A 27,799-nucleotide genomic window follows, 5' to 3' on the forward strand; every position below is an offset into this window, starting at 1 on the left:
TATGCCATTCACACGTTCATTGTTATGATTAGCGGACAAGTGGGATCGAATAACCGTTAACGAGTGTTTGTAACAACAAAGCCAATTAGTCTTATTGCAAGCAAATCAAACTAGTCACTTTTGTTTATGTTCTTGGGTATGTGTTCTAGTTGGTATGATTTTTATTAAAAATGCTGTCAATACCGTTTTAAAACTGTTTGTGTTATACGAAAGAGGTTCCAGTTTGTTAAGTGTTTTTTTCCAAATAAAATGCTTTTTTATTCTGATATCAACATTAAAATTATAAACTCTATGTGTGTGTTTGTTCTTAAAAAGTAAACTACCGGTATATAAATCAATAATGTCAATAATTTAAAAAATAAATAAATTGATACATATACAATAGTAATAAGTGTGGTTAAACGCAAACAATCAAACAACAAACAGCAATTAAAGTTTTCTTTATTAATTTGTGATAAATACACATGTTGATCACACATCGTCATCTTTTCATTTGATTTATTGTCTTTTATCGGCATTCGCTGCGTGATGGCTAATATGCAACAACCCTGAAAAACACAATGCACCTAATGGGTAATAAAGTTATAAACAATAAGCGCTAATTCATTACCAATCTACATAAATTAAGTCAACGCATTCGATACAGCTGTACTGCACACGCGTTTTAAAGAAGTGTCACGTGTCAGTTAAGTACCTTGTGTAATCTACATCCCTTTGTGTCAAAACCGGATTAATCTTGATTACAAAACAGCAGTGAATGTGTGCATGGATTATGTTGGAATTTAAAGCCTCATGTCTACGGTAAAGTTTTAAAATATTGTTCAACTTGGTGTTTGTTTTTGTTCAAACATAAAGCATGATTGTTCGTTAGGATCTTAAATTCGCCGATCGGTCGACTGACGAAATTTATAAAAATTAATGCCTGACGATTAATAATGGTTTCACAGTATATGTAATCTGCAAAAAAAGTTTTGACATATTAATTTAACAAATAAAAGCTTAGTAGTTCTTCTTGAAAGCTATGAGCTTTTGTGAGTACATACATACATCTCAAAGGTCAGTAGCTAGGCGTTAGATTATTGTAACAAGCAAGCTGACATGTTGACCATTATAATTAATTTTTAAGGTTCAACATAGCCTATAATAGACCAGGTGTCAATGCCAAAAAGCCTTCACCTTGGCTCCCAGTTTGATCAGCAGGGCTGTCATTGCTTCCTCTTTCTGATCTCCCTGGAAACCTGCTATGCCGTATTTTCGCACCTCAAACCTTGCCTGCTTCATATCAAACTCGTCCGATTCAAGAGTGAACTTGGTCCGAGGTCTCACTACGTCTTCTTTTTTAGCCTTTAATAAATAAAACCCAGTTAACAACTGTTTTATTATTTCTCATACCATAACTGTTTTCAACTTATTGGCAAATAGCCTGTCAGAAGATAAACTAGCCTTTTTAAAAGGGGCCTTTTCACGTTTCCATAAATTGTAAAAAAAAAGAAAAACAAGATGTTTTTGTGAAACACAATGTCCCCCTATATGACGTTTGACCTTGAAAGATGACCTTGACCTTTCACCACCCAAAATGAGCAGCTCCATGAGATACCCATGCATGCCAAATTTCAAGTTGCTATCTTCAATATTGCAAAAGTATTCATAAAATAAGCGATTTGGGCCACATATATTTGACCTCTGACCTTGAAGTATGACCTTGACCTTTCACTACTCAAAATGTGCAGTTCCATAAGTTGCACATGCATGCCAAATATCAAGTTGCTATCTTCAATATTGCAAAGTATTCATAAAATAAGCGATTTGGGCCACATATATTTGACCTCTGACCTTGCAGGATGACCTTGACCTTGACTTTTCACCACTCAAAATGTGCAGCTCCATGAGATACACATGCATGCCAAATATCAAGTTGCTATATTCAATATTGCAAAAGTATTCATAAAATGAGCGATTTTGGCCACATATATTTGACCTCTTACCTTGAAGGATGACCTTGACCTTTCACCACTCAAAATGTGCAGCTCCATGAGATACACATGCATGCCAAATATCAAGTTGCTATATTCAATAAAGCAAAAGTTGTTGCAAAATGTTAAAGTTGGCGCAAACCAACCAACAGACCAACCAACAGACCAACAGTCAGGGCAAAAACAATATGTCCCCCACTACTATAGTGGGGGACATAAAAAAGATAATGAATCACAAACTTTTAGTTATGATATTTGTGAGGAAACACTAATAATAAACATTTACCATGCTCTAAAATATCCATTATATGCATATTTTGGCGATTTAAAAACTTGACAATTATAAAGCATTTCAACGCAAAATGATTGAATAATTTGGAGAGTTCTGTTGTTGCGTTATATTTTGTGATACTAAGAGGATTGCCTATTTAAAGTATGAAATACATCAATAATTGCATGAGCAAGGATGGCAGGGTGGTATAAGCGATAGACGTGTACTCCAGGGGTCAGTGGTTCGAGCCTAGTTGAGGGTTGCTTTTTTTTCTTTATTGTATTCTTGTTTTTTAATGGAGCTTTTAAGATGCAATGATTACATTTATCAATATAAAGCATTTAATGACAAACTTCATTACGCGCCAAAATCTGTGAAAAGACCCATTAAAGACAAATTTATTACTGTAAATTCATTCATATTCGTGGGACTTTTGTTGATTTGGTGGGTTGACTGATCCACACTTAAAAAAAATGTAATCAGAAAATTATAGACGCAAATTCTTCTTCTGGTTGCAATTTCATTCGAGTCAAAACGTTTTAAAATCCTAAACAAATACAGGCATTATCTTTTGCTAAATAATGCTGAAAAAAACAAACACCTCTGTATTGTGATATATGGCTCTGGTGGCTTGCCATTTTTTGGCTCCACCTTTCCAGTGATTAGTCATAACACAAAACACAGGACTCAAACACACTTTTTGAAAAATTGTCTACCCTGGTATCCTCTAGTTACTAAAATGCAAATACCGGTAAGCATGAGCTGTTATTCAGGTGTATTTTTAATAATTATGTTTGCAGACACCCCCAGTTTTGCAAACTAAAATAGCTACCTCTCGTTCCTTCCTCTCTTTCCTTTTGTGTGATTGGAACACTACAACTTCTGGTCCAGCTATTGTGGCATTCTGTTTCTCTTCTTCAACTGTTTTCCTATGCAACTCTTTTTTGAAACTCACTAAACCAAGTTCCTCAGCCATTTGTCGAGCCTGATTCTTTAACCTTACAGATTTACTGACTTTTTTCTCAGGCAGTTCTTTGACATTTTCCTCTTCATCATCATCATCATCATTATCAACATCATCAAAGTCATCCATATCAATGTCTGTGTCATCTTCACACATTTCAACATCAGGTTTTTCAATTTTTTTCATTTCTTTCGTTTTCTTCTTTTTCCTCCTTTTCTTCTTTGAAATACTTTCATGAGTACTATTGGCGCTGGAGACAAGGGTTTGACTACTGTTAGACTTGAGTGTGTCCAATACAGAGCTTTTAGCACGTTTATCAAGTTTTCTTTTTTTAGTGTTTGATGATCCACCCACTAATGAATCTCCTGAAATGTTTTGCAATCATAAAGTTTTCTTTTATACAATAAATAATCATTGCAACATAAGGTACTCGAAGATGCTGATAAACACTTTTATTTACTATATGTGTACACAAATTGAATGGTAAATTTAACCTACTGACATCAATATCAATATGTACATGTACTTAAATGATGCTCAAAAACTGAATTATCAATTCGTGTACTTTACTAAAGCTGTGAAATATCCATCAGCATATTTTAGTCATTGTCAAATAAAATACTTGTTGTTAACAAAATCACATTTTCAGTAAACTTTAATGACTTCTTAACAGGAATTCCTACTTGAAAATTTAATATATATATTTTTTTCCTATTTGTTTGATCCTATTAAAAGTCCTGCTATCATATGATGGGTTACTGCTGCTTAATTTATTGGTCATTGTCAGCTCAAATAGTTACTAAAAACTCTGGGTACGCTTAGTATACTACAAATAACTGGGAGTACAAAAATATACTCAAAAGTACCCTGGAGAATGGCTGGGTGCCTTTAAGTGTATATTCTGTACCTAGGGTAATTTGTAGTATACTTTATAGCACCGCGGGTTATTTTAAAGTAGTAATTAACTGAGCCGAAAACAATGAATACGGTCTTTGTGATTGGTCATTGTCCGTGCAGGTACAACAGAGACCCTGGTTTAAGGAAAATATTATTAAAGAAACCTGGCCGGTGGCTAATCAGTTAATTTTCGTTCCCCTCCATACTTACCAGTACCTGGCTACTTAATAAGTAGTATGTGAGCCAACAATGACCAATAATTATTGAGCTTCACTGATGCAACTGGTAGAAGATAACAGTGATCAATATACCGGTACTATAGACACATGACAATTTACCATAGGCTTCCAGCCTTTTGAGAATATGTTCCATAGTACTGGGGTCCAGAGCCTGATCATCCTCCATGGCTGCTAGGTTCAAGGCTTTCACAGTGGGTTCTGAAATAAAATTAAAAGAGCTGCATTCTTGAAAAACATGCGTTAATGCATGTGAATTAAAAGTTGTCCCTGCTAGCCTATGCAGTCTGCACAGGCTAATCAGGAAATACAATTCTGCCTTGACTGGATTTTCATTTAGAAGAGACTTCCTTCAAATAAAACTCCATAAAAGCAGACAGTGATGTGCCTGACTAGCCTTAGCATGAAGTGTTACACAGACAACATTTATTATTCAATTTCAACAAATAAATATCTTTACTGAATGTTAATACAAATATTTAAAGAAACTTTCAGTCAGATTTTATCTTTTATAATTATTAATTCCATTATATTACATATACATAGAGGATATTTGTTGGATTCCAAATTTTCTTTTTATGTTATGCTTTTTTCACCGTTTATTTACATTGTAAAAGAGTTTAACTGGATAATGTCGCTGGATTTATGACGTCATTTCGTCGAAAAAATGACGTCATTTCACTGTAAAACAGTGAAAAATATTGTTATTTTTCATTATTACCTGATGTCTTATGTCAATGATAATTAATTATTTTTTGCTATTTCCTCGTCGAAAAAGAAATTTGCAATGTTTTAAATTGTAACAGGTGAATATCGAACAGTTGACCGGTCAACAGTTTGAATTATTACCTGATTTCTTATATAAATGATAATTAATTATTTTTTGCTATTTCCTCGTCGAAAAAGAAATTTGCAATGTTTTAAACTGTTACCGGTGAATATCGAACTGTTGACCGGTCAACAGTTTGAACTGTTGCCCGCTGGAATAATGACGTCATTTCGTCGAAAAATTGACGTCATTTTACAGTTAAACAGTCAAAATTATTTATTGTATCGATTACTGTTGTGTGTAAATAAAAATTTAGTTTGCTGTTATTTCTATGTTGGAAATTTGATCAGGTAATAAAACACTTATTTCATGGATGCTTGGTGAACAGTCAAAACTGTTGTCCCTCGGTATCAGGGCTGACATTTGGAACTGTTGCCCTCGGCCTATCGGCCTCGGGCAACAGTACCAAAGTCATCCCTGATACCTTGGGAAACAGTTTTGACTGTTCACCGCGCATCCATGAAATAAGTGTATACTGTTGCCCGCTGAAATAATGACGTCATTTCTTCGAAAAAATGACGTCATTTTACAGTTAAACAGTCAAAATTATTTATTTTATCGATTACTGTTGTGTGTAAATAAAAAGTTAGTTTGCTGTTATTTCTATGTTGGAAATTTGATCAGGTAATAAAACACTTATTTCATGGATGCTTGGTGAACAGTCAAAACTGTTGTCCCTCTGTATCAGGGCTGACATTGGGAACTGTTGCCCGAGGCCGATACCAAAGTCATCCCTTATACCTTGGGAAACAGTTTTGACTGTTCACCGCGCATCCATGAAATAAGTGTATACTGTTATTTTTCACTGTTTCAAACAGTGAAATACCAGTTTTATTTCACTGATATTTCTCTATAAACCACCGGAAAGCATACAATAAAATTATTAATGACATGATATTACATATTGTCCGTAATAGATCATATCCGAAACTGAAATCAGTATACAGTTCAATGATCAATCGGCAATAACAACACAAAATGAAACAATCCAGCCGTATATTACAAAAAAGTAATGTCTCATATACTTACTATTATTAGTATTTCAGTTTTCTCTCGATTCCATCAGCTGTTTATAGGTAAAATGTGTGTTGGGGTTTCATGTGTTAATGTGCGGATATTATAATCGAGCGCAAATAAATATATACCATTACACCGTTAGTACAAACGGTGCAAACGTTAGTGTTAACTCCAAAGATTAGTCCTAAAAAACATGGTTAAAATTTAATGTTAACATCGTTTTTTGGCTATCATTCTGAAGTCAGTTCACTTTGAAACAGGTAAAAAGCAGCTGACAATCAACTAATAGACACACATTTAGAACGATTTCGCTGTCATATTTTGTTATCGCTGTAAAGGATCATTTTTACACAAACACCTGATGACAGCTCAAAAAGGAACAATCCGGATATTTCAGCTATCCGGATATTTTCTTTTATAGTTGCAATTATCCAACTCCCAGCTATATACCCTGGCGTATTAACTCATAAAAGCTCAAAGCATTCAATTATAACTATTTTTAATGTTTAAATACGGTACGACTCGACACCTTTAGTCAAAGATCAATTCATAAGTGGAACAGTTTGGAAGAATCAACAATAGCTGCCACTACCTTGATCTTCGGGTCGTAATATTAGACAAAGTCTATCGTGGCCTCTCTTCTTTAAAATGTTTATACGCAACATAGAGTGCGCTACACAGTTGTTTTAAATTTTTTCGTATTCCAGTTCTCTTTGTTCAAATGCGATTTGAACACATTCAGGGATGTTGCAGAGACGTTTTCTTCTGAAAGGGCATTCCACATGTTCACTGTCCTAGCTCCAAATGAATTTAGCTTAACATTATGATGGCACTTTTTTTTGATGAATTTTAGGTGATGACCTCTCAAATCTCCTTGAGCCAAGTTAAATTATATTGCTCCATTTTAGGTCGTCCAATCCGTAAATAGACTTATACAGAGTATTAAATCATATCACTCCTATCTCTTCGGTACTCCAGAGTTGGTAGACCAAGGAATTTTAGTCTTTCTTCATATGGGAGGGTAGAACATGCAGAAACAAGTTGTGTAGCTCTCCTCTGAACATCCTCAATCTTCTTAATGTCTTTTTTAAGATATGGCGACCACACATTTGATCCATATTCAAGAATAGGCCTAACTAATGATTTATAGAGAGGAAGCAACATTTCCGTCTCCATGAATTCTAAAGATTTGTGAATAAGTCCTAGTACTCTCTGTGCCTTAGAAGTAATGCTTGATATGTGCTCTCCAAAATGTAAATTTTCATTGAAAGTAACTCCAAGGTCCTTCTCAGTCCAGGTGTATGAAATTTCCATCTTTATCCGGCATTGAATAACTATGCCTTTCATTAGTAAATCCTATATGCATGACTTTGCATTTTTTGGCATTGAACGAAAGCTTCCATTTCGAACTCCAGTCACACAGGTTGTCCAGATCTTGTTGCAATTCATCGCATTGAGTAGTGGTATTAACATTTGAGTAAATCTTTGTATCATCCGCAAAAATTTTGACTATTCCATTGACAACATCTGGCAGGTCATTTATAAAGCAAAGAAAAAGTACAGGACCCAGAACACTTCCTTGTGGAACTCCGCTTATGACTTTAGACCAATTGGACGTTGCTGGTCCTATGCTTACAAATTGAGTTCGTGCTGTCAGAAAATTCTCAATCCAATTCAGGGTATCATCATGCACACCCAGACAATTTAGTTTAAATAGGAGCCTGTCATGTGCCACGCTGTCAAAGGCTTTGCTGAAATCTAGATAAATAACATCTATAGGGGATCCGTCATCAACACTTTCAGCCCATCTGTCGAAAATTTCCAGTAATTGTATATTACATGAACGTTTAGCTCGAAAACCATACTGATTGTCCGAAAGTAGGTTCATATTTAAAAAGTATGACAGTAATTTATCCCGGATAATTTTTTCACAGAGTTTACACACAACAGATGTTAAGCTCACAGGTCTATAATTCGATGGTTCCTTCTTATTACCAGATTTAAGTACTGGTGCTACAGTAGCCCTCTTCCAATCACCTGGTAATTTTCCTTTTATTAGGGATTTCCTAAATATCATGTGCAGAGGTATCAAAATGTGTCCTTGTGTTTCAAATAAATTTTTTGGGTGAAGACCATCTGGACCAGGTGATTTATCAGGTTTCAAGGTTTTCAACACTTTTTGAACATCAATAATGGATATCTCAAAATCACTCATAGAAAACGGTATGTCATTTGGCAATTCCTCATTGAAGGCTTCACTTCTTACAAACACAGTGCCACTACTAAAAAACGAATTTATGACTTCTGCTTTCTTAAAATCTGACTTTGCATCTGAACCGTCTGCTCTTTTTAGGATACTTATACTGTCTCTTGTTTTTCTCTTAGAATTTACGTACTTCCAGAAGGATTTGTTGTTTAATTTTATTTCCATGGCGATTTTCCTTTCACAGTCTCTTTTAGCGCCCTTAACAGTGGATGAACACTCATTTCTGGAAAAGGCGTAGACTGCATAGTTCTCCCTGTTTCTCGAATATTTGTACCGCTTCCACGCTTTACTTTTCTTTAAAAATGCTTCTTTGCACTTTTTGTTGAACCAAAGAAGGTTTCTCTTGTGTTTATCATTCTGTTTTCTCTTAGGTACATATTTATTGACAAGATCAGTAAGCGAGTTCTTAAAAAAATACCACATTTCATCTATATCCTTATCTTTCATATTGTCCCAGTCTATTTGAGCTAATTATCTGTTGATAGCATCATAATCCCCTTTATAGAACTGATAACTTTCCGAAACTTCCTCTAATTGAAAGGTCAAAACAGAATGATCACTTAAACCAATGGGTGGTTGAATACTTAAAGAATCCTGGTCAATCATGGTCTCTTGGTTTGTGAAAACAAGATCCAAACAACTTGGAGTTTGTCCCTCTCGATTTCTAGTGAAAGTCTTGATATGTTGATGTAAATAATTATCCAAAGAGCAATCCAAGAATCTCGTTGCAGAGGCATTTATTGCGTAATTACTGTTGCAGTTTTCCCAGTCTATATCCTTGTAATTGAAATCACCCAATAACATGTAATGACTGTAGTTAAGTGCACAGGACTGGGTTATCAGCTTTAAAAGTCTCTCATTATTGGCCTCAGTAGATGATGGGTTACGATAAATCACTCCAATAAGTATCTTATCATCGTCTTTCAGGATTTATTTCACACCACACATTTTCATCAAAATTTATGGCTTCAAACAAGTCTATCTTTGTAGCCTTAAGGTTTTTTCTCACTAACAATATGACATCACGCTTTCCATTATGACTTGGCATGAAAATATTATAATTTAAAAATGACAAGTTATTAATATTATATTTGTCATAACTGACCTTCGGGAATACTTCACATAGTCCAACAATATCCGGATTTTCAGTTGCAAGATACGCCTCAAATTCTTCGAGTTTATTACTCAAAGTGTCAACATTAGAAAAACAAACCTTCAATCCATGATGAAAGTTAATATAATTGCTTGTTTGTGGATTCAAAATATCTGACTGAACAGTCTTTAAACTTTTAACAGGGTAACATTTGGAACTGTTAACGATAACATTTAACTTATTTACAGGAACTTGAATAGCTATTCATTTTTGATGGTCCCCGCATCAGGGACTGCATCCGGAGGGATAACTCTCGTCTGCTCCACAATTTTATCCCGACGGATAACCCACATTTTTCCCAGGTACTCTTTTCTATTCCTCCAAAAGTTTCCTCAAATTTGCGTTGTGTTCCCTCTGTTTCTGAGTAAGGTCTCGCCCGATACCAACCTTCGATGGCTTACCCATCCCTTTTAGTTTAAAAGCGTTCCTAAGGATCTCACCTCTCTTTCCTCTGTTTTCAATTCTCACCCTTATTGGACGTATTCTGGAGCCATTTTCTGTAACTCGGCCATATCTGGTTATGTTAGCCAATTGTGAATGTTCCAACTCAATGTTCAATCTATCCAACACTTCACCAATCAAAATGGCATCCATCTCCTTTGAGTTACCTCCCTTTACCTCTTCCACATGAAAGAAAATCATGTTGTTTACCCTTGATTCCTCTTCCTGCCTGTCCATTATCATTTCACTAACCTTCTCACTAATCATAGCTGGCATGCCATTTTTTATCTACGAAACATCCTTCATAAGATCATGAAACTCTGATGACTGGGTGTTCATTTTGTTGTTAAACTCCTTCATACCATTGTTCAACTTCTTTACCTCATCTTCAATTTAGTCTTGTCTTTTAGAGACTAAGGTGAGCATTTTAAACAACTTAAGTGAAGCACCCCTACAACCCTTGCAGTACCACTGTATGCTATCGTCAGACTTAGCCAGAAATTTGTAGTCCTCTAATGTGACACGCTGGCAGTTAATGTGGAACCATTTTTCACACACACAACACACTAAAGCTTTATCCTCAGATCCCACGTCCTTTTTACACTCATCACAATTATTGAGGTTTGATTTTCGCGGAGGCATTTTTGTGATGATCTCACGAGGCTTCACAAAAAAAGTCAAAATACGCCTAGCATACAAAAAATATATTGCTTAAAATAATAAACAATGATAATCCACTTATTTAAGTACAACAATGACACAATTTAACTATGATTGCACCGCGATGTTAATGGATAATTTTGAAAAACATTTTCAATTATTTCACTCTCATGAAAAGTTGTTTAGGTATTGGGGGCAAAACTTCTTAACAGCTTGAGCAATACAGTATTGAAACAGACAATTAGCCCCTCGTAAATATAAAATTTGAATCTGCAGCATATATTGTATCTTTCATACATTGTATTCCGATGGAGAGTGCTATCCAGAAACCCTATTAACAGATGCACATGTTGTAACTTTGGACCAGCTCCGAGTGGAGTATGCCGGCCACAAGTGTTAATCAATTTAAATTGTTGCTTAAGTCTGAGAAATGGAACATTAAGAAGTTTAACCCGTCTGTAAATTAAGTTTAATTAACATTTAATATTTACTAAGCGCACTCTAGAGAAGTTTTAACAAAATAGTACAAATCAGAGAGAGATTCTAAAGAAGAGACCATTTATCAGAGGGGCCACTACAGCATAGCTTAATTACGGCCCAACAGTCCAGGTATCCAGGTACAAATAAACACGTTATTATATTTATAGCTAAAGAAACTTCAGCGAGCAGTTTATATAGTATTGACAGACCTGTACGCTAAAGTGAACCCCATATCGAAAGTCATAGTTGAGATTGACCGTTTTGTCATAAGATATGTTCAGTATCAATTTAAAGTAAGTCGGTGTAGAAATGAAGAATTAATAGTAAAAGGCAATTTTGGGTGGGCGTGGTCTATGTGGGCGGGGCGCCCCAGGGTTGGTAATGGGGCCATGCATAGTTGAGATTGACCACATTGTCATAAGAGATGTTCAGTATCAATTTGAAGTAAATGGGTGTAGAAATGAAGAAGTTAATGTAAAATAACAAAAAAATGAGTGAAAATCTCTGACCTGGCCCCACCCCAACCCCCATAACCTTTGACCCAGGGGTAAGATCAAAATTCCAAATAGTGCAGGGTCGCACATATGCTCATAGCTACCATGTGTAAGTTTCAAGGTTCTAGTGCTTATAGTATAGGAGGAGATAGTGGCCAGGACAGACGGACAGACAGACGGACGACGGAGATAACCACAATATCCCCACGCTTTTCAAAAAGCGTGGGGATAATAATTTAAAATACAGAGAAATGTCATTCTGAATTTGAAAACACTTAAGCACATGGTATGTTACTAAAAATAGAAATAACATCATATGACCGTGAAACCTCGGGAGATTCTCATTTTAAAAATGTCTATCGCATCGCTGTTTTTCTCGATATGTTAGAGCAGAAAAGATATTCAAATGTTTAAGATAGTATTTTGTGAAAGAATATATCAGTTAAATGTGAAAAATGTCAATCTTTTCGATCAAATGGTTGATTTGGGCTAATAACTGCATTTAAAAGCTGTTTTGGACCGGTCTTTGTTAACTGTCAACTGTTCTGGAATTTCTGGTTTACTTACCTAATGGGGTTGGTCCATAACTTTAAAGTCGCGCCAGTCAAAAATTATAAAAAGTGACATTTAAAGTTATGGTAGCCAGAACTATTATATTTTTAACTCTGTATTTCATGTTTTAAAACTGCCAGAAGATGGCATCAAGAAAATTGGTGAAGATCAAAGATGTGTGGACTACCTACCTCAAACACTTGAATGGCGTGTTCTGCATTTATAAACCAGTGGAGTTCTCATCACGTCTCTCCTTGCAGATACTACAGGACAGACTGGTCAAGGGTATGTTGATCACATGTATGCACATGCATGAAACCCCCTTTTCACAGAGCCCAGCCAATGTTTTTTTCATCCCCTTTTCAGTCATTAGTAGCTGATGCAAATCCGGCTTATACAAAGATGCTGCTGCAGTGCAAGTCTACAACATTAAAGGTCCACACAGGCTTATCATGGACTACACTTGCCGCCTAAACTGGATATTTGCTAAGAAGAGACTTTCTTTAAACAGAAAATATCATAAAAAGAGGAAAGTGTCGCCCCTGATTAGTCTGTGCAAATCTGGGAAGACACTTTACGCACATGCATTAAACCCCCTTTTCACAGAGCACTGCTCAAATGTAGTCCAACTTGTTTACACTCTCAAATATTAAGCTACTTTTTATATTGGTAATATTTGGAGCGTACAACTGGGGAAGGACCAAAACAATGGTGGAAAGTTTTCCTTCTTTGTCTATATTGTTGCACAAGGATTTTGTGCGCAACATTCAAGCCCTGATTTCAGACACTTAATATCAACGGATTGCAATAATATTTACATACCTGTGTAGATAATTAATTTTTCTTGATAATGTTCCGTAAAAAATTATTTAATGACACTTTGAATATTGCACACCTAATCAATTTAAATCCAACCAAATCCAATTCAAATTTTCAATATCTCTTGATTCGCTCGCTGTGTAGATATAAATCGATAACACTGCCTCGATGTAAATATTTTTGTTTAAATGTGAAGAATAGACGGCGGAAAATACAGTTTGCGTTTGTCTGTTGTGAGCGCAGAGCGTTATGTAGTAAAGAGATGTTATTATACTTTTCTGGTTAAATTGAGCATTGTTTTTTTTTCTAAAGTAACAATTAAAAATTTGCAAGTTCTTAAATAATTAACATCTTTTATTTCTATATGGTACATAAATAATCATTCCGAATTCACTCGCTGATGCATTAGTAAGATGACATTAATAGACAAATTGCGCGTACATGTTACACTGTTATGCCTTTTTCTGATTGGTTGACATTTAAATCTGTTTCAAAACATAATTATGGCGTGAGGTTAGTAATTGTGTTGTGATTTAAGCAGACGTTTAACTCAAGAATTATTGCCTTTTTAACTTCAATTAGACGAAATTTGAGGTAAAGATGGACTTCTGATCTAAAACTGAATGAGTTGGTAATGTAACTTTGCAATTTAACGCAAATTGATGAAAATTTAAACTTTCTGGTTTCCACCATGTAATTGGTCCTTCATCGATAAGACGTTCCAAAGAATTTAGCCAATAAAAAAGTATCTCTAAATTCTTTGCGCGTCTTATAAATAAGACTATGCTCAAATGTGATTGTTTGTTTCAGATTTGAATAAGCTGCCTATGTTTAAGCATGAAAAGCTTGCCCAAATTCATCCTCTACAGAAACATGCAATAAGGGAGGCACCTGAAACCAAGCTATTGTTCAGCAGTGTTCAAGCTGACAGACAGGAAACAAAGCTGCTTTTGGACAGTGTACAAGAACAATTCGTACCTGATGCATCTTCATCTGTTCACAGCCACAATGTTGTACCTTTTTCCAGTAGGTGAAATCTTTGGAATGAATTCTTATGAAAAAAATCATTAATGTTGAACTTGATGATCACTGGGCTGTCTTGTCAGAAATGTGATTCTAGTAATGTAATATTGGAGTAAAATAATCTAGTAACTGTGAGTTTGGTTGTTGGATAAAGACATAAATTTATATCATTTGTAAAATTTCAATGTCTCCATAAATTCTGTATCCAGGCAGTGATGGGGCCACTTCACTGGCAGAGAAAAATAAAGATCCCAGTGACGATTACTTCCGACTGAGACTTGGTAAGTTTTATTGGAGCATTCATTTTGTTCGTAAGGAATAATTATTTTTTATTCATAAAAAAAAAAACGTACACAACTTTAGAACAGTAGCAATTGTACAGCCACCAGACACTCCTGCATTGTATCGGCTTGTATCCCTTATATTTGACTTTTGGCTGTAGGATCTTCAAGTAAAATTACTAAATGTGTATGTTGACAACATTGTTTTTACCGGTATTGTGTTACTGTATTTTTGGTTGGAAAGGTATTACTGTATGTATGTGTTCTGTCAGACGATTGACTGTTTGTGTTCTTTTAGTGGTTATCAAATGTTACTGAATGCTTGTGTTGTTTCAGTCGTTATCAATCTGTTACTGCATGTTTGTGTTATTTCAGTCTTTATCAACATGTTCCTGAATGTTTGTGTTATTTCAGTCATTACATGTATCAACATGCTACTATATGTTTGTGTTATATGTATTTCAGTCGTTATCAACATAAAACTGAATGTTTATGTTATTTCAGTCGTTATCAACTTGTTCCTGAATGTTTGTGTTATTTCAGTCATTACATGTATCAACATGCTACTATATGTTTGTGTTATATGTATTTCAGTCGTTATCAACATAAAACTGAATGTTTATGTTATTTCAGTCTTTATCAACATGTTCCTGAATGTTTGTGTTATTTCAGTCATTATCAAAATGCTACTATATGTTTGTGTTATTTCAGTCGTTATCAAGATACTACTGAAGGTTTGTGTTATTTCAGTCATTATCAACATGTTAATGAATGCTTGTGTTATTTCAGTGGTTATGAATCTGTTACTGAATGTTTGTTCTATTTCAGTCATGTTAATTACTGTCTATGTTATTTCAGTTGTTGGTAATGTATTTAAGCTGATGGACATTGAACTTTCATATACAAGCCACCTCAGCAAGAACTCTTCAGGTGTAATCGGTATGAACATTATGTTGTAACTTAATAATCCATGTGTATGCAGTGCTCCAGGTAGGATTTGAAAAGGGCAGAGGGGGGAGGGCTATTTTAACGCGCAGTATTTTGTCACAAGGGCACTTTCAAACGTGCGGTTGTATCTGGAATGCTCACTGTTGCATATACATTTTTATGTTTTTAATAATTGTAAGAATATATTATTTCCAGTAAAAAAATATTTATAAATAAAAGAGCAGGGCCGAGCTTTGGTAGGGCAGGGCGGGGCGCCCTTCCATTTAGGCCTAGCTGGAGCACTGTAATGTTGTACTGGTAACCAGTTGTTCTTAGACAACTGGCTATCATATTTTTAAAAATAGGTTATAGGGAATAAGTTAAAAGAAATACAAGTTAACAGGGACAGCCCTTACTATAAACATAGAATAATAAAAATAATTTTTTACAATAAATTATAACTATTTTGTGGATACTTCTATCTTAGCAGAACTTGACAATTAGCAATGTATATTTTGACAATTTTTTTATATTCACATGCATTTAGAGAAGTTTTCCCAGAAAATGGGTCCAGTGACAAAGCAGAAGATGCAGCCATATTGGCCCACTAATTAACCAGACTCTGGCTTGTTTTTTCCAGTGGTGGGGGTTGGACGGGAAGGCAAGGCATTGATACGAGACATCCAGGCAGCAAACTATCTGGCGGTATATATGGACATGCATAAGATTTTGTATTACAAATAATTGAAGTTCTCATTTAGCAGTAGTGATTTATTTTCAGGTATTGTTAGGTTTATTGAACCTCCATAAAATATTGAGCTGCTTCTGAGAAAACTGGGCTTAATGCATGTGCGTAAAGTGTTATCCCAGATTAGCCTGTGCAGTCCACACAGGCTAATCAGGGACGACACTTTCCATTTTTATGGTATTTTTAGTTTCAAGGAAGTCCCTCCTTACCGAAATTAAGTTTAGGCAAAAAGTGTCGTCCCATTTTGCGGACTGCACAGGCTAATCTGGGATCAGACTTTATGCACATGCATTAAGTCCAGTTTGCTCAAAACAAGGCTCATATTATTCCGAGCAACAGACACAGACTGGAGCTAAGAAAACACAGTAATTGAAGTGTATTATATTGCCTTGATGGTTTGGCTGCTAAATTGATTGAAACACTATTAAGTTGTATGGACTGATTATGTTAGATGGGACTGATTATGTCCTTGGACTGATAACATTTGATTGGACTCAATAGCATTCTTCTTTAAGATAAATGTAAATCGTAGTTGTTGAACAACAGCTTTAACTTTTCCTTGAAAACAAAGCATTGTCTTTAGGTGCAAAAAATGCTCTGTTTGTATTTAAAAGTTTTGATGTTTCAGGTATACCATGTGAAAGGCAGACTGGGTTTTTCCACACAGACTTTCTTCCACGATGGGGTTTTTGTGCAGCGAAGAACTTTTAGTAAGTTATCACTGTAAACATGAGAATGTCTTTCTTGTGAACATGGCAAACAAAAACACAATAATCCAGACTTAGAGAGAAATTTGGTATGGTTATTGTGAAGATTCTGTTTGGTTATAACAAACAAAATATTTTTTTAAGGATGACCCTACAAGTTATGAGAAGCTTTTCTTGTAAAGAAATAAGTTTATTCATAACCAATACACTGAGTTGAAAGTATGTTTTAAAACACAAAGAAAATAGTCATGTAAATGTATTTCAAAATAATTTACACGATAATCATCAGGTGTCGCGTTAACAGATTATTGGCACACTTGATTGGTATGCCAAAAATCCATAATACTGGAATGCCCTTTTTGAAAACAACCTAACATACATAATTTCAAGAAAACTGACTGCTTTATTAGACAACCAAACATTATTTTTTATAGGAAGAATTCTATATAGAGATTAATTGTTAACATGTGTATATAATAATGTTTGCTTGCAAACTGCACAGGCTCATCTGGGACAACACTTTACGCAGGGTGAAGATTAATTAAAATTCCTTGCACTATAATCTCCCATTGAGGTGATGCCCTTTGTTGATACCAAGGTTGTGTTTTGCCTCATGTTTTGCAGATCACGTTACAAAGGGCAAGCTAGACCGAGTATGTGGTGCTGCACAGAGTGGCCATCAGAGACGCATGTTTGAGTAAGTAGACTGGGTAATTGTCGCAGAGTGTGGGATCTTGGTGAATCTAAGTAGACTGGGTAATTGTCACAGAGTGTGGAATCCTAATGAATCTAAGTAGACTGGGTAATGGTCACAGAGTGTGGGAGCTGGTGAATCTTAGTAGACTGGGTAATGGTCACAGAGTGTGGGATCCTGGTGAATCTAAGTAGACTGGGTAATGGTCACAGAGTGTGGGATCCTGGTGAATCTAAGTAGACTGGGTAATGGTCACAGAGTTTGGGATCCTGGTGAATCTAAGTAGACTGGGTAATGGTCACAGAGTGTGGGATCCTGGTAAATCTAAGTTGACTGGGTAATGGTCACAGAGTGTGGGATCCTGTTTAATCTAAGTAGACTGGGTAATGGTCACACTGAATGAGGGATCCTGGTTAATCTAAGTAGACTGGGTAATGGTCACAGAGTGAGGGATCCTGGTTAATCTAAGTAGACTGGGTAATGGCCACACAGAGTGTGGGATCATGGTTAATCTATGTAGACTGGGTAATGATCACAGTGAACGATCATGGTTAATCTAAGTAGACTGGGTAATGGTCACAGTGGGGGATCATGGTGAATCTAAGTAGACTGGGTAATGGTCACAGTGGGGGATCATGGTGAATCTAAATGTGAAAGGCATAAATAACCAAAAATAAGAGAAATGGATAATTTATTATTATAAAATGATACTTGCTGTGTGTAAATATTGAGCAAAATTGTTATTGTACAAATTCCCAATAAAAAGTTAGCAACCATTTGTCAAATTATGCTAGAGTGTAAACAAATTATGTTTTGCATTATCATTGTTAATAAATAAATTATTGCCACTCATTGTTACCCTGAACACAGCTATCACCCTTTCTATGACCTGAACGATTGTTTATTGACTGATAAACAATCAGAAATCAAAAATTATTACCAGCTATATAATCAGCAGTTATCTTAAAATGAAGTTAATACAAATTATTTTGGTATGGTTGTGGTTATTTTTAATATGTTTTGCTGAAAAAACTATTGAAGGTGCATTATTTTATGTTTGCAATTGAATGAAACTCATTCTGATAACTCTAGTTATTGTAGTTATCATAACATACAAAGTTAATGATAGTAAATGCACATTCATATAATGAGCAGCATTCTTACAAAACTGGGCTTAATGCATTATGTTCCTGATTAGCCTGTGCAGTCTGCACAGGCATACATGGGACAAAACTTTACGCACATGCTTAAGCCTTTCAGGGAACCGAATTTTAAAGGCCTTTGCAAACAGTTTGGATCCAGATGAGACGCCACGTTTTGTGGCGTCTCATCTGGATCCAAACTGTTTGCTATTCTGATAGTATTCTTTGAAAAAAAATAGAAGAAAATGCAAATTTTAGAAATTCTGCAGACGACATTTTAGCAGACGACAAATTTCCCAGCATGCAAGCCCGGTTTTCTCAGAATGCAAATCATATAATCTCTCAGTGCTTTCCACAGGCCATTTAACGGTCCCTCACCGGAATTATGCGTAACTATGATGGGTTAAAACAATTTTTTAAAAAGTTGTTATGAATGACTTAATAGCTTATTTTTCAATTGAATGTATGGAGGGGCTACCCTTCCAAATCCATCCCGAACCGCCCTGGGACGTTTAAAAAAATCCTGTCGAAAGCACTGGGTCTCTATGTTATAACACTTCTTCTATTTCACACTGATTGCTGCTGTAGGTGTGCAGGCGTAGACCGTGACAGCCAGGAGGCTTATGAGCTGGCCTGTGCAGGCATCATACGACCTAGCAGCAAAGAATCGCCCCCAGTCCTGTATGGCGTGAAATGTATATACTTCAACCCTCCCGAGTTCACACTTGGTGAGTACTTGCAATCAATCAGTTGCAAACATAGTTTGTTTATTATCCCCCGCCAGAGGCGGAGGGATATTGTTTTGGCGTTGTCTGTCCATCCATCTTTCCGTCCGTCCGTTCGGCACTTTTGTGTCCGGAGCCATATCTTGGATGTGCTTTGGCGGATTTCATTGAAACTTGGTAGGAGTATATATATGGATAAGAGGATGATGCACGCCAAATGGCATTGTATATCATCTGTTAATAACAGAGTTATGGCCCTTTGTATCTTGAAATAATGCTTTTTTGAGTGTCAAATATAACACTTTTGTGTCCAGAAGCATATTGGCGGGGGATATCAATTCAATGAATTTGCTTGTTGAGGACTGTTGTCTTTTAAGTGATTACCACTGGCACAAATATCAAAGCAGCATTTATGTTTCTTGATGGCTATTTACTGCAGGCTTTGAAGTAATAGGACTGGGTGTTCATGTGCTGTTGTTAACAGTTAAAATTAAATAATCCATAATTTAGTTACTTGTTCTCGATGAAAATAAAAAGATGTGTCTGGTATCTCTTGAAATTTTGATAGCAGTACCGATTATTTCATTGTTTCATGAGAAACATTCTTGCTGATCTTTGATTAATAATAACTATATACAATAGGTATTTACTTTGCTTTTACAGAGGTTCACTCAATAAACGCAGACTGCAAATTTCTTGCTGAACTTGTACATGACATTGGGAAGGAGGTGAAGTCGGCAGCAGTTTGCACGCACATCCACAAGTTACGTCACGGACATTTCACCCTGGACGACGCACTTCTCTACAGAGATTGGCACTTACAACCGATTCTAACAAACATGCAATCGTGTAGGAGGCATATCACTTTTGATAAACTGTGCACAAACTTCAGCGTCTCAGCGGATAATCAAAATGATCTTAACATGGGTGAAACAAAGTTGATCAAGGACAACGAAAGCCCAAGTGCTAGAGAGATTTTAGAGTTTTACAAATCTGCTAAGCAGCGGTTTGAAGCTCGGAAGCTGCAATATATAGAGATGGACAGGGCTGCTTCTAGTTTTTCCAGAAATGATTCAGATTTGGTCAAAAATACTGGAGGAAGTGAGACCGATTCCGTTAAAGAAAATGTCTTGGAAGCCAAAGGAGTTTAATGCTTAATACACATCTGAGTATGGTGTTGCATATTTATGTGTTTACACATAGTATTATACACTTAATACCACATCTAAAAATAGGATTATATTTACTTCACATTCTCTTGATGCTTGTATAATATCCTTTGAATTTAAGACAACATTGTTCAGCACTCTATCGGATATGTGATAGACATTGTACAACCATGAATAGTTGTTTGATATAAAGGTATACTATTTAGATATAAAATATAGAATGACATATTAAATATAGTTTATTCCTTACCACTAAACCACACCACTACATCACTTTGTATAAATGCCGAGTGTATAATAACCGTACAAATGTATATTAGGAATGCCTAAATGCAACAGAAGCTTTATAAGATCTTTATTGTTTGATTCCTGAATACTTAAAAGGCACAGTTTCCTCTTTCAGTCTATTCTAAGTCAAGCTGGTTTAGGGACCATTCCTTTTATCATAAAATATCCTTAAAGGCGCCTGGTACATGGCCATTCTCCAGGGTACTTTCATGTATATTTAACATTATCTTTAGTACAATGTATACTACAAAGTACTTGGGGTACTTTAAAGTCGTATTGGAGCCAACAATCACGAATCGAGTCTAATTAAGAAAATGTGCAGGTCAGTCAGGCCAAATCAAAGTCGAGGTCACACTTGAAGGTCCAAAGTTTGATCTTACATTTTCATATTAATTTTGTTCTCAACTCTTTTTTCAAGGATTTTCATGTAAATTGACTTAAATGTACAGGGCCTTGAGATGATGTTTAGGCCATGGTCAATTAAACCTTGCCATAGGGATGGTTTAAATTGAAAAGTTGCCCTTTTGTTTCAGCTACATATCTTGTATGACCTTTTACAGCATCTTGTGAAACTTTGCTCAAACGTTTGGCTCACGGAGAGCATATGCAGAAAGCATATCAAGTTATAAGCCAGTCTTGCAAACTTAAGATCAGGTACACCCCTTGAAGTTGAAATAAATCACCTGCAGTCCCTTTGACTGCCATGTTTCCACCAGTGCATGTTTCAGGTTTTAATGAGGTTCATATGCTTGTTAATATACTATTAAAATGTCATCTGTCAAGCAGCTATATTTTTTTAGTTACGCCCTACACGGCTTCAAAAATTATTTTGCTAAAGGTGCCATGACTTAACCCTTTCCCACTTAGATACGTATTTTGACACATTTGTAGTCCCTTAGAAAGTTAAATTTAATTAAAGACCTTTCTTACTAAATTCAAGTTTTTAAGGCTTCATTTCCAACCCTTAGTTCCGGATGAGCAGCAAACAGCATCAAACCTGAACAGACTGCGAGTTACTCGCAGGCTGTTCTGGTTTTATGCTGGTTGCGAAAGCCATTTTCAATTTGCTAATTATGGGGGAAATTAAGGGTTGATAATGCAAAACATATCCAAACCAAAATATGGAGTTGCACAAGTTTACATGGTGTTTAATAAAAATTTAAAGTTTCAGCCAGATGTAGCAGAAATACCTTTTGAGTAATGCGAAACACAACATTAGCAAAATATTTTTTTTTTGCTAGAAGTCAATGTAAGTTATGTTAATCATTTAACAATTGAATATCCAAACAAAAAAAATAACGGTGCATAAGTTCATATAGTGGTTGATATATTTGTAAAGTTTTAACCCTTTGAGTGCTGGAACCAGATTTTGAAGGCCTTTGCAAACAGTTTGGATCCAGATGAGACGCCACAGAACGTGGCGTCTCATCAGGATCCAAACTGTTTGCTATTCTGATAGTAGTCTTTGAAAAAAAAATGAAGAAAACTGCTAATTTTAGAAATTTAGCAGACAACATTTTAGCAGACGACAAATTTCCCAGCATGCAAAGGGTTAATCACCTAGCATCAATACTTTTTTGCAACACAAAAATGTTTGACTTACAGAAAGATAGATGCAGGTACGGACAAAGGCTATTCTCTTTAAGAGGGGGCAGGCAAAAAAAACCTGACCAAACAAAAAATCATGGGCAGTTATAATAAAAACATCACTCTGATTTCAACTTTAATAGTCATGTACAGGGAATGACTGCATTATTATATTCACACCCACACATTAAATCTTAAAATTGACAATACCATTGGATATATATATAAACATAAAATTTACATCAAAGTGGTGATAGAAAGGGTGAAAAGTGCATCGTTACTGACCAAATTGTGATTCAATTAAATAAATACTGGATAAGATATGAACTGGTTAAGCAGATGCAAGTATTTCAAGATCAACTACCATTATGCTTTTTGGTATGTCAAACTGAAAAGGCCAGCTAGGGTACATATACTGTAGGGTTCGCTACCAAACTACATGGTACAGAGTGCTTAAAGGTGAGAATGATACACATTGTGAATACAAATTGCAATATAAATTAAAGTTTTAAATCTCAATTTTTTCCTTGCAATATAAATTAAAGTTTTAAATCTTATTGTTTTCCTTAGTACATACTGATACATGTGTTACATAGATTATATATAAAGTGATTTCTTAAATATTTTCTTAAATGTCCCAAACTTAATTTTGTTGAATATTTCTCAAGTAGTTTGGATTTTTTGCAGCATGTGTGCCTGAATCTTGCATAGTATTTAAACATGGCAAACTTAGAAGCAAAATAAACACAATCAAGCTATAATATTGATATTTCATATATTTCCATATTTTAGTACTATAAACACACCAACGTACACAGATTCTGACACATATTTTATACACAGTGCAAATAAACATAATTTTCTATACAAAATTATTTTCATCTGGAATAGAGCAATAAAAGAAAAAAAAAGTAATTCAATTAGATTTCCCAAATCATTTAACACACCCCAGGCTAAATGACTAAAATATTGTTATCCAAGACTAAATCTGCGCTATAAATTTGCATTTTTTTCCAGCAGTGGTAAATAATTATTTTGTACTTTATTTGTAATATTTTAGAATAACCTCAAGTTTGTTTATGGTTCCTGCATGATGACCTTATTGTGTGCAGAAATAAAATTGAATTCTTTTTCCTCATTTAGTCAATTTCTATAACAAATTGATGCCAATTTAAGTTTACACTTAAAAATGGACTTTTCAGCATAATTTAATGAAAAACACATATTTTTGTGTGTGCAAAAAACCCACATAAATACAAATACCCGGTAACACGTTAATGTGCATCTTATGGAAGTATGTGCACCTTATTTTGTGCATGTACTTATTTTTTCCTAAATTGCAATGTGGCTATGCAATACATATACAAAAATGTACATCAAATCTATGTTTTACAAAAGCTAGTGCAGAGGTTAAAGTTTAAAGAAAACTTTGTAACTGGTTGCTAACATTTACAAATAGTTGCTGAAAATACAAGGTACTATAAAGCATATGTTATAGTGAGTAGCCAGACAAAATTTCAAAGATAATGAATGCAAGACTATTCTAACTAATGTACCCGGTAATCATTTTCAAAAGATACAACATTTATACCCTCAACTCAGCAGCAGTGATTGTATCAGTAATAGTTTCGCGTTTAAAACAGATAAATCAGGTTGTCCCTCATAATCTAAGCATCTAAGAAACTACCAGTAAAGCATGTTATAAAGGTATCGCTCATTCATAAATCAAATACTGTCACTACACGTGAATTCATGATATACCTTTTTTTCTGCCACCAATACATATTGTATTAACTCTGAAATACAAGACAGTAACTTCCAGATTTTTTCCCCCATATCATACACGTAGCTGGACTACCGCTACTCTCTTGAGTCAAAACAAAGGTTTGTTTAACTTTGACAAATGTGGACATTTTTTAATTTGCACAGGAAGTGACATCAATGCCATGCATTGATGCAACATTGTTCAGGGTTTAAAAATACTTGACATTACATAGTTAATGACTTAATTTTGGTATTTAACAAAAACAGGTATATAATAATGGAATATACATAAGCATGGTGTTCTGGTAAAGTGTTGTTTGTTGTGTCAGGTGCCCTTGAGGAAATACAACACTGTTCTTGGAACACCAAACTAGCGTAATATTCCATATATACATACATTGTATATACGATCAAGGTTGAGGGTGAAATGTGTATGTGATGTATAAATGCAACATGTATACATTGGCTGACAGTAATTGCACAAACATAACTTACACTGCAAGAAAACCGGAAATAAAAATAATAAAGCAACAACAACAATTGAATGAATATTGCACACAACAGCACTACATTTTTATTTGCGAACACCAAGACACATATTAATAATCATGTTTTATCTAAGCTCTGATCGCAACAAAACATCCAAGAACGTAAAAAAGCTAACAGGAATCTTACATGAAAAATATTTTTAAAACTTATAAACAATTCAAACAATTGAAACCAAAACTCTAAAAAAAAATTAAACAGTATCTGGATTATTGATTATCATAAAGAAGAATTCATCTATATCAAAATATATTCAAGTGATCATGAATGAATGCCTTTTACATTTTTCAAGCACACAACTTTCAACATGAAGTTTGAACACTCATGTCCATTTGAATAATTTATGTCTGGATTGATTGTATATATACAGATGTCAACTTAACTATATTAAAACTTTATATTTAAAAGCCTTTCACTTTTAATGATCCTTGCACTGAAAAAACAGGGCTAAATGCAAGTGCATTAGTTGTCCCAGATTAGCATTTGCAGTCCTCGCACGGTAATCATGGACGACACTTTCCGGTTATTGAATTTCTTGTTTCAAGAAAGTTGTCTCTAAATGAAAATCTAGGCGGGAAATATTATCCCTCATATGCATGTGCAGACAATACTAATCGGGGAGGACACATTCCGCCTAGACGGTATTTTTGTTAAGACCTCGTTTAACACTTTACCACTTAGATTAGTATTTTGACATGTTTGTAGCCCTTATAAAATGAAATCAAATTTAAGATATCTTTTGCTAGATTCAAACTTTAAAGGCTTCATTTCCAACCCATAGTTACTGATGAGCAGCAAACAGCATAAAACCTGAACAGACTGCGAGTTACTCGCAGGCTGTTCTGGTTTTATGCTGTTTGCACATAGCATTTTCACTTTGCTTCTGAGAGGGAAAGGGTTAAACAAAAAATACTATAATACGCGGAAAGTGTTGTCCCCGATTAGCCAGTGCTATGAAACTTAAGTCACAGTAATGAATCTAAAACTAATTTGTATGAACAGTCACACTGTCTCCTGCATGCTATCATTAGAAACAATAACTAAATCTAGTTGCTACCATTATATTGATCTAAGTGGAATGGATCTCTCAAATAAAATCTCTAATATATGTTCACATGGTAAACCTACAACAATATGGTTACAAGATTTGTTCACAGATTCCGAAATAATGATGTACCCATCAGATCATGAATTAATACACCAAAAGAAAGCAGTCAATCACTGGGCCTTATATGTGGCAATATTTAATGTTTACACAACCCTGCTATATAGTAATACTTTGTCCAGAATGGAACACCATAGCATTTACAATGGTTCCATTTTCTGCATCAATTTGTACATGATGACATAAATATGTTTACTGTACACACGAGCAATCAAGTCACTCTTAGTGATAAACATTCACATTGATGGTCACTGTACATTTTAAAATGGAGGTATGATAGAAAAGATGTTTTCTGTCATCAAATGAAATAAAGACAGCAACAAAATACAACTTACAACCAAATGTTTATCTAATTATGATGCCTTCCAATTGTTTTGCACAGAAAAAATGAAATGATATGCTAATTATCATAATGAATTATTTTCATCCACCAAAGAAAATTATTTTGTCCTACTTCTCATGATTGATTGGGACAAAAAATACATCATAACATTAAACAAATCAATTTTAAAAAGTTTGGTTAGTAAAAATACATCATTGCACAGCCTACCAATATATAAATATTGTTTGACTGAAATCTGTATTTCTAACAATGCTTTAAAATTCCTTGCCACTTAAGTCTTTATAATAAGTCTCAACATAAAATGTTGGTAATACGCTAGATAACTGTTTCTACACAATTATTTAAGGTTAAAATTACAACTCACACATTAATTACTGTACTTTTTTTGTAAAGATTTTATTATGTTAATGTTTTTAAAAAAAATAATCTAGAGACACAGAGACAAAAAGAAGATGAACCAATCTCCATTGAATGTGAAAGCAAGTAAATTCAGTATCAATAAATTTCACGCCAAATACAGATTAGATTTAAAAATTCTATTACAAGAAGTAAAAAGCATTATACCATTTAAGATTTAAATAATAAAAAACCCTAAGCCACCCTCATTCTAATATGTCTAAATATGTTGTTGGTACTCTCCCCTTTTGGCTTCCTCTGTCAGCCATCAACCAATCAGGTCCCATGCCTGGTAATTTGTAGACTATAATCAGCTGAAATGAAGCAAATGATAATAGGTTACCCTATACACTATTTTAAACTCTTTAAACTTTTGTCAAACTTATATATTTTTATTTAAGCAAAAAATGGTCACAACAAAAACTCCTTTCTTGATAATCATCTGCACATGAAAGGTCAGCAGTGAATAAGATCTACCCAGCCATTCAAGTGGTGTTGAAAACACAAGCTTTGGGAAGTAAATAAGAAAGGACCGACTGACTGACGGGAGCAATTCTTTATGCCCGCAGCTACATGGGGCATAAGAATATATGTGTCATGTTCTGAGAAAAATGGGCTTAATGCATGTGCGTAAAGTGTCATCCCAGATTAGCCTGTGCAGTCCGCACAGGCTAATCAGGGACAACACTTTCCGCTTAAACTAGATTTTCGGTAAAAAGGGACTTCCTTTAAACGGAAAATACCATTTAAGCGGAAAGTGTCGTCCCTGATTAGCCTGTGCGGACTGCACAGGCTAATCTGGGACGACACTTTACACACATGCATTATGACCAGCTTTCACAAAACAAGACACATATTACAGAGAGATATAGCAATTTGTTAGCATAGAATTGAAAAGTATGTAACTTACGCAGATAATGACAAATAAAAACTACTTGAATCGAAATACATTGAAATTTATATTTATCACTTCAAAGCAACAGAGTAACGGTTTACTTAATTGCTTTCACTCTTGACAACACGTATTAAGATTTAAAAAAATACAATCAATAATGCAAAAATGTATTCCTTGAATAAAACACCACATGGAAAAAACAGTTGAATATAAGAAGCAAAATAATGAAAACAAAAAAATACAGCTGTGGACATCAACTGGCAATCAAATAGCTGAATTTGGACCATGTACCATAATTGTAATAATAAGCATAATGTTTTTCACTGGATAATTAGAAACATAACCTT

At 34.8% G+C, this 27,799-nt stretch overlaps 3 protein-coding genes across 7 annotated transcripts in view; 1 reads left to right on the forward strand and 2 right to left on the reverse strand.

Moving 5' to 3' along the window:
- LOC127837849 (uncharacterized protein C1orf131 homolog) overlaps positions 1–6,355 on the reverse strand; it is a 23,637-nt gene extending 17,282 nt beyond the window's left edge. For both annotated transcript variants that reach the window (XM_052365257.1, XM_052365256.1), the window contains exons 1-4: positions 6,200–6,355; positions 4,444–4,542; positions 3,077–3,573; positions 1,177–1,344 (exon numbers count right to left, since the gene is read on the reverse strand). In XM_052365257.1, coding sequence (XP_052221217.1) covers positions 1,177–1,344; positions 3,077–3,573; positions 4,444–4,510 — 732 coding nt within the window. In that variant the 5' untranslated portion in view covers positions 4,511–4,542; positions 6,200–6,355. The remainder of the gene's footprint in view (positions 1–1,176; positions 1,345–3,076; positions 3,574–4,443; positions 4,543–6,199) is intronic.
- On the forward strand, positions 6,330–24,309 carry LOC127837845 (pseudouridylate synthase TRUB2, mitochondrial-like). 3 transcript variants are annotated; one of them, XM_052365251.1, is made up of 11 exons: positions 6,349–6,447; positions 9,795–9,908; positions 12,374–12,518; positions 13,863–14,078; positions 14,285–14,356; positions 15,215–15,295; positions 15,924–15,988; positions 16,660–16,741; positions 17,363–17,435; positions 19,163–19,302; positions 19,963–24,309. In XM_052365251.1, the coding sequence occupies exons 3-11, from the start codon at positions 12,377–12,379 to the stop codon at positions 20,448–20,450; spliced, it is 1,359 nt and encodes a 452-aa protein (XP_052221211.1). In that variant the 5' UTR covers positions 6,349–6,447; positions 9,795–9,908; positions 12,374–12,376; the 3' UTR covers positions 20,451–24,309. The 3 variants fall into 3 exon arrangements, with proteins under 3 accessions (XP_052221210.1, XP_052221211.1, XP_052221212.1); XM_052365250.1 differs by lacking the exon at positions 9,795–9,908 and having other exon boundaries at positions 6,330–6,447; XM_052365252.1 differs by lacking the exons at positions 6,349–6,447; positions 9,795–9,908 and adding an exon at positions 10,996–11,324.
- LOC127837847 (endophilin-B1-like) overlaps positions 22,467–27,799 on the reverse strand; it is a 48,110-nt gene continuing 42,777 nt past the window's right edge. For both annotated transcript variants that reach the window (XM_052365255.1, XM_052365254.1), the window contains one exon: positions 22,467–26,871. In XM_052365255.1, coding sequence (XP_052221215.1) covers positions 26,764–26,871 — 108 coding nt within the window. In that variant the 3' untranslated portion in view covers positions 22,467–26,763. The remainder of the gene's footprint in view (positions 26,872–27,799) is intronic.

The sequence above is a fragment of the Dreissena polymorpha genome, chromosome 7, assembly GCF_020536995.1.
Source record: "Dreissena polymorpha isolate Duluth1 chromosome 7, UMN_Dpol_1.0, whole genome shotgun sequence".
NCBI lineage: Eukaryota > Metazoa > Mollusca > Bivalvia > Myida > Dreissenidae > Dreissena > Dreissena polymorpha.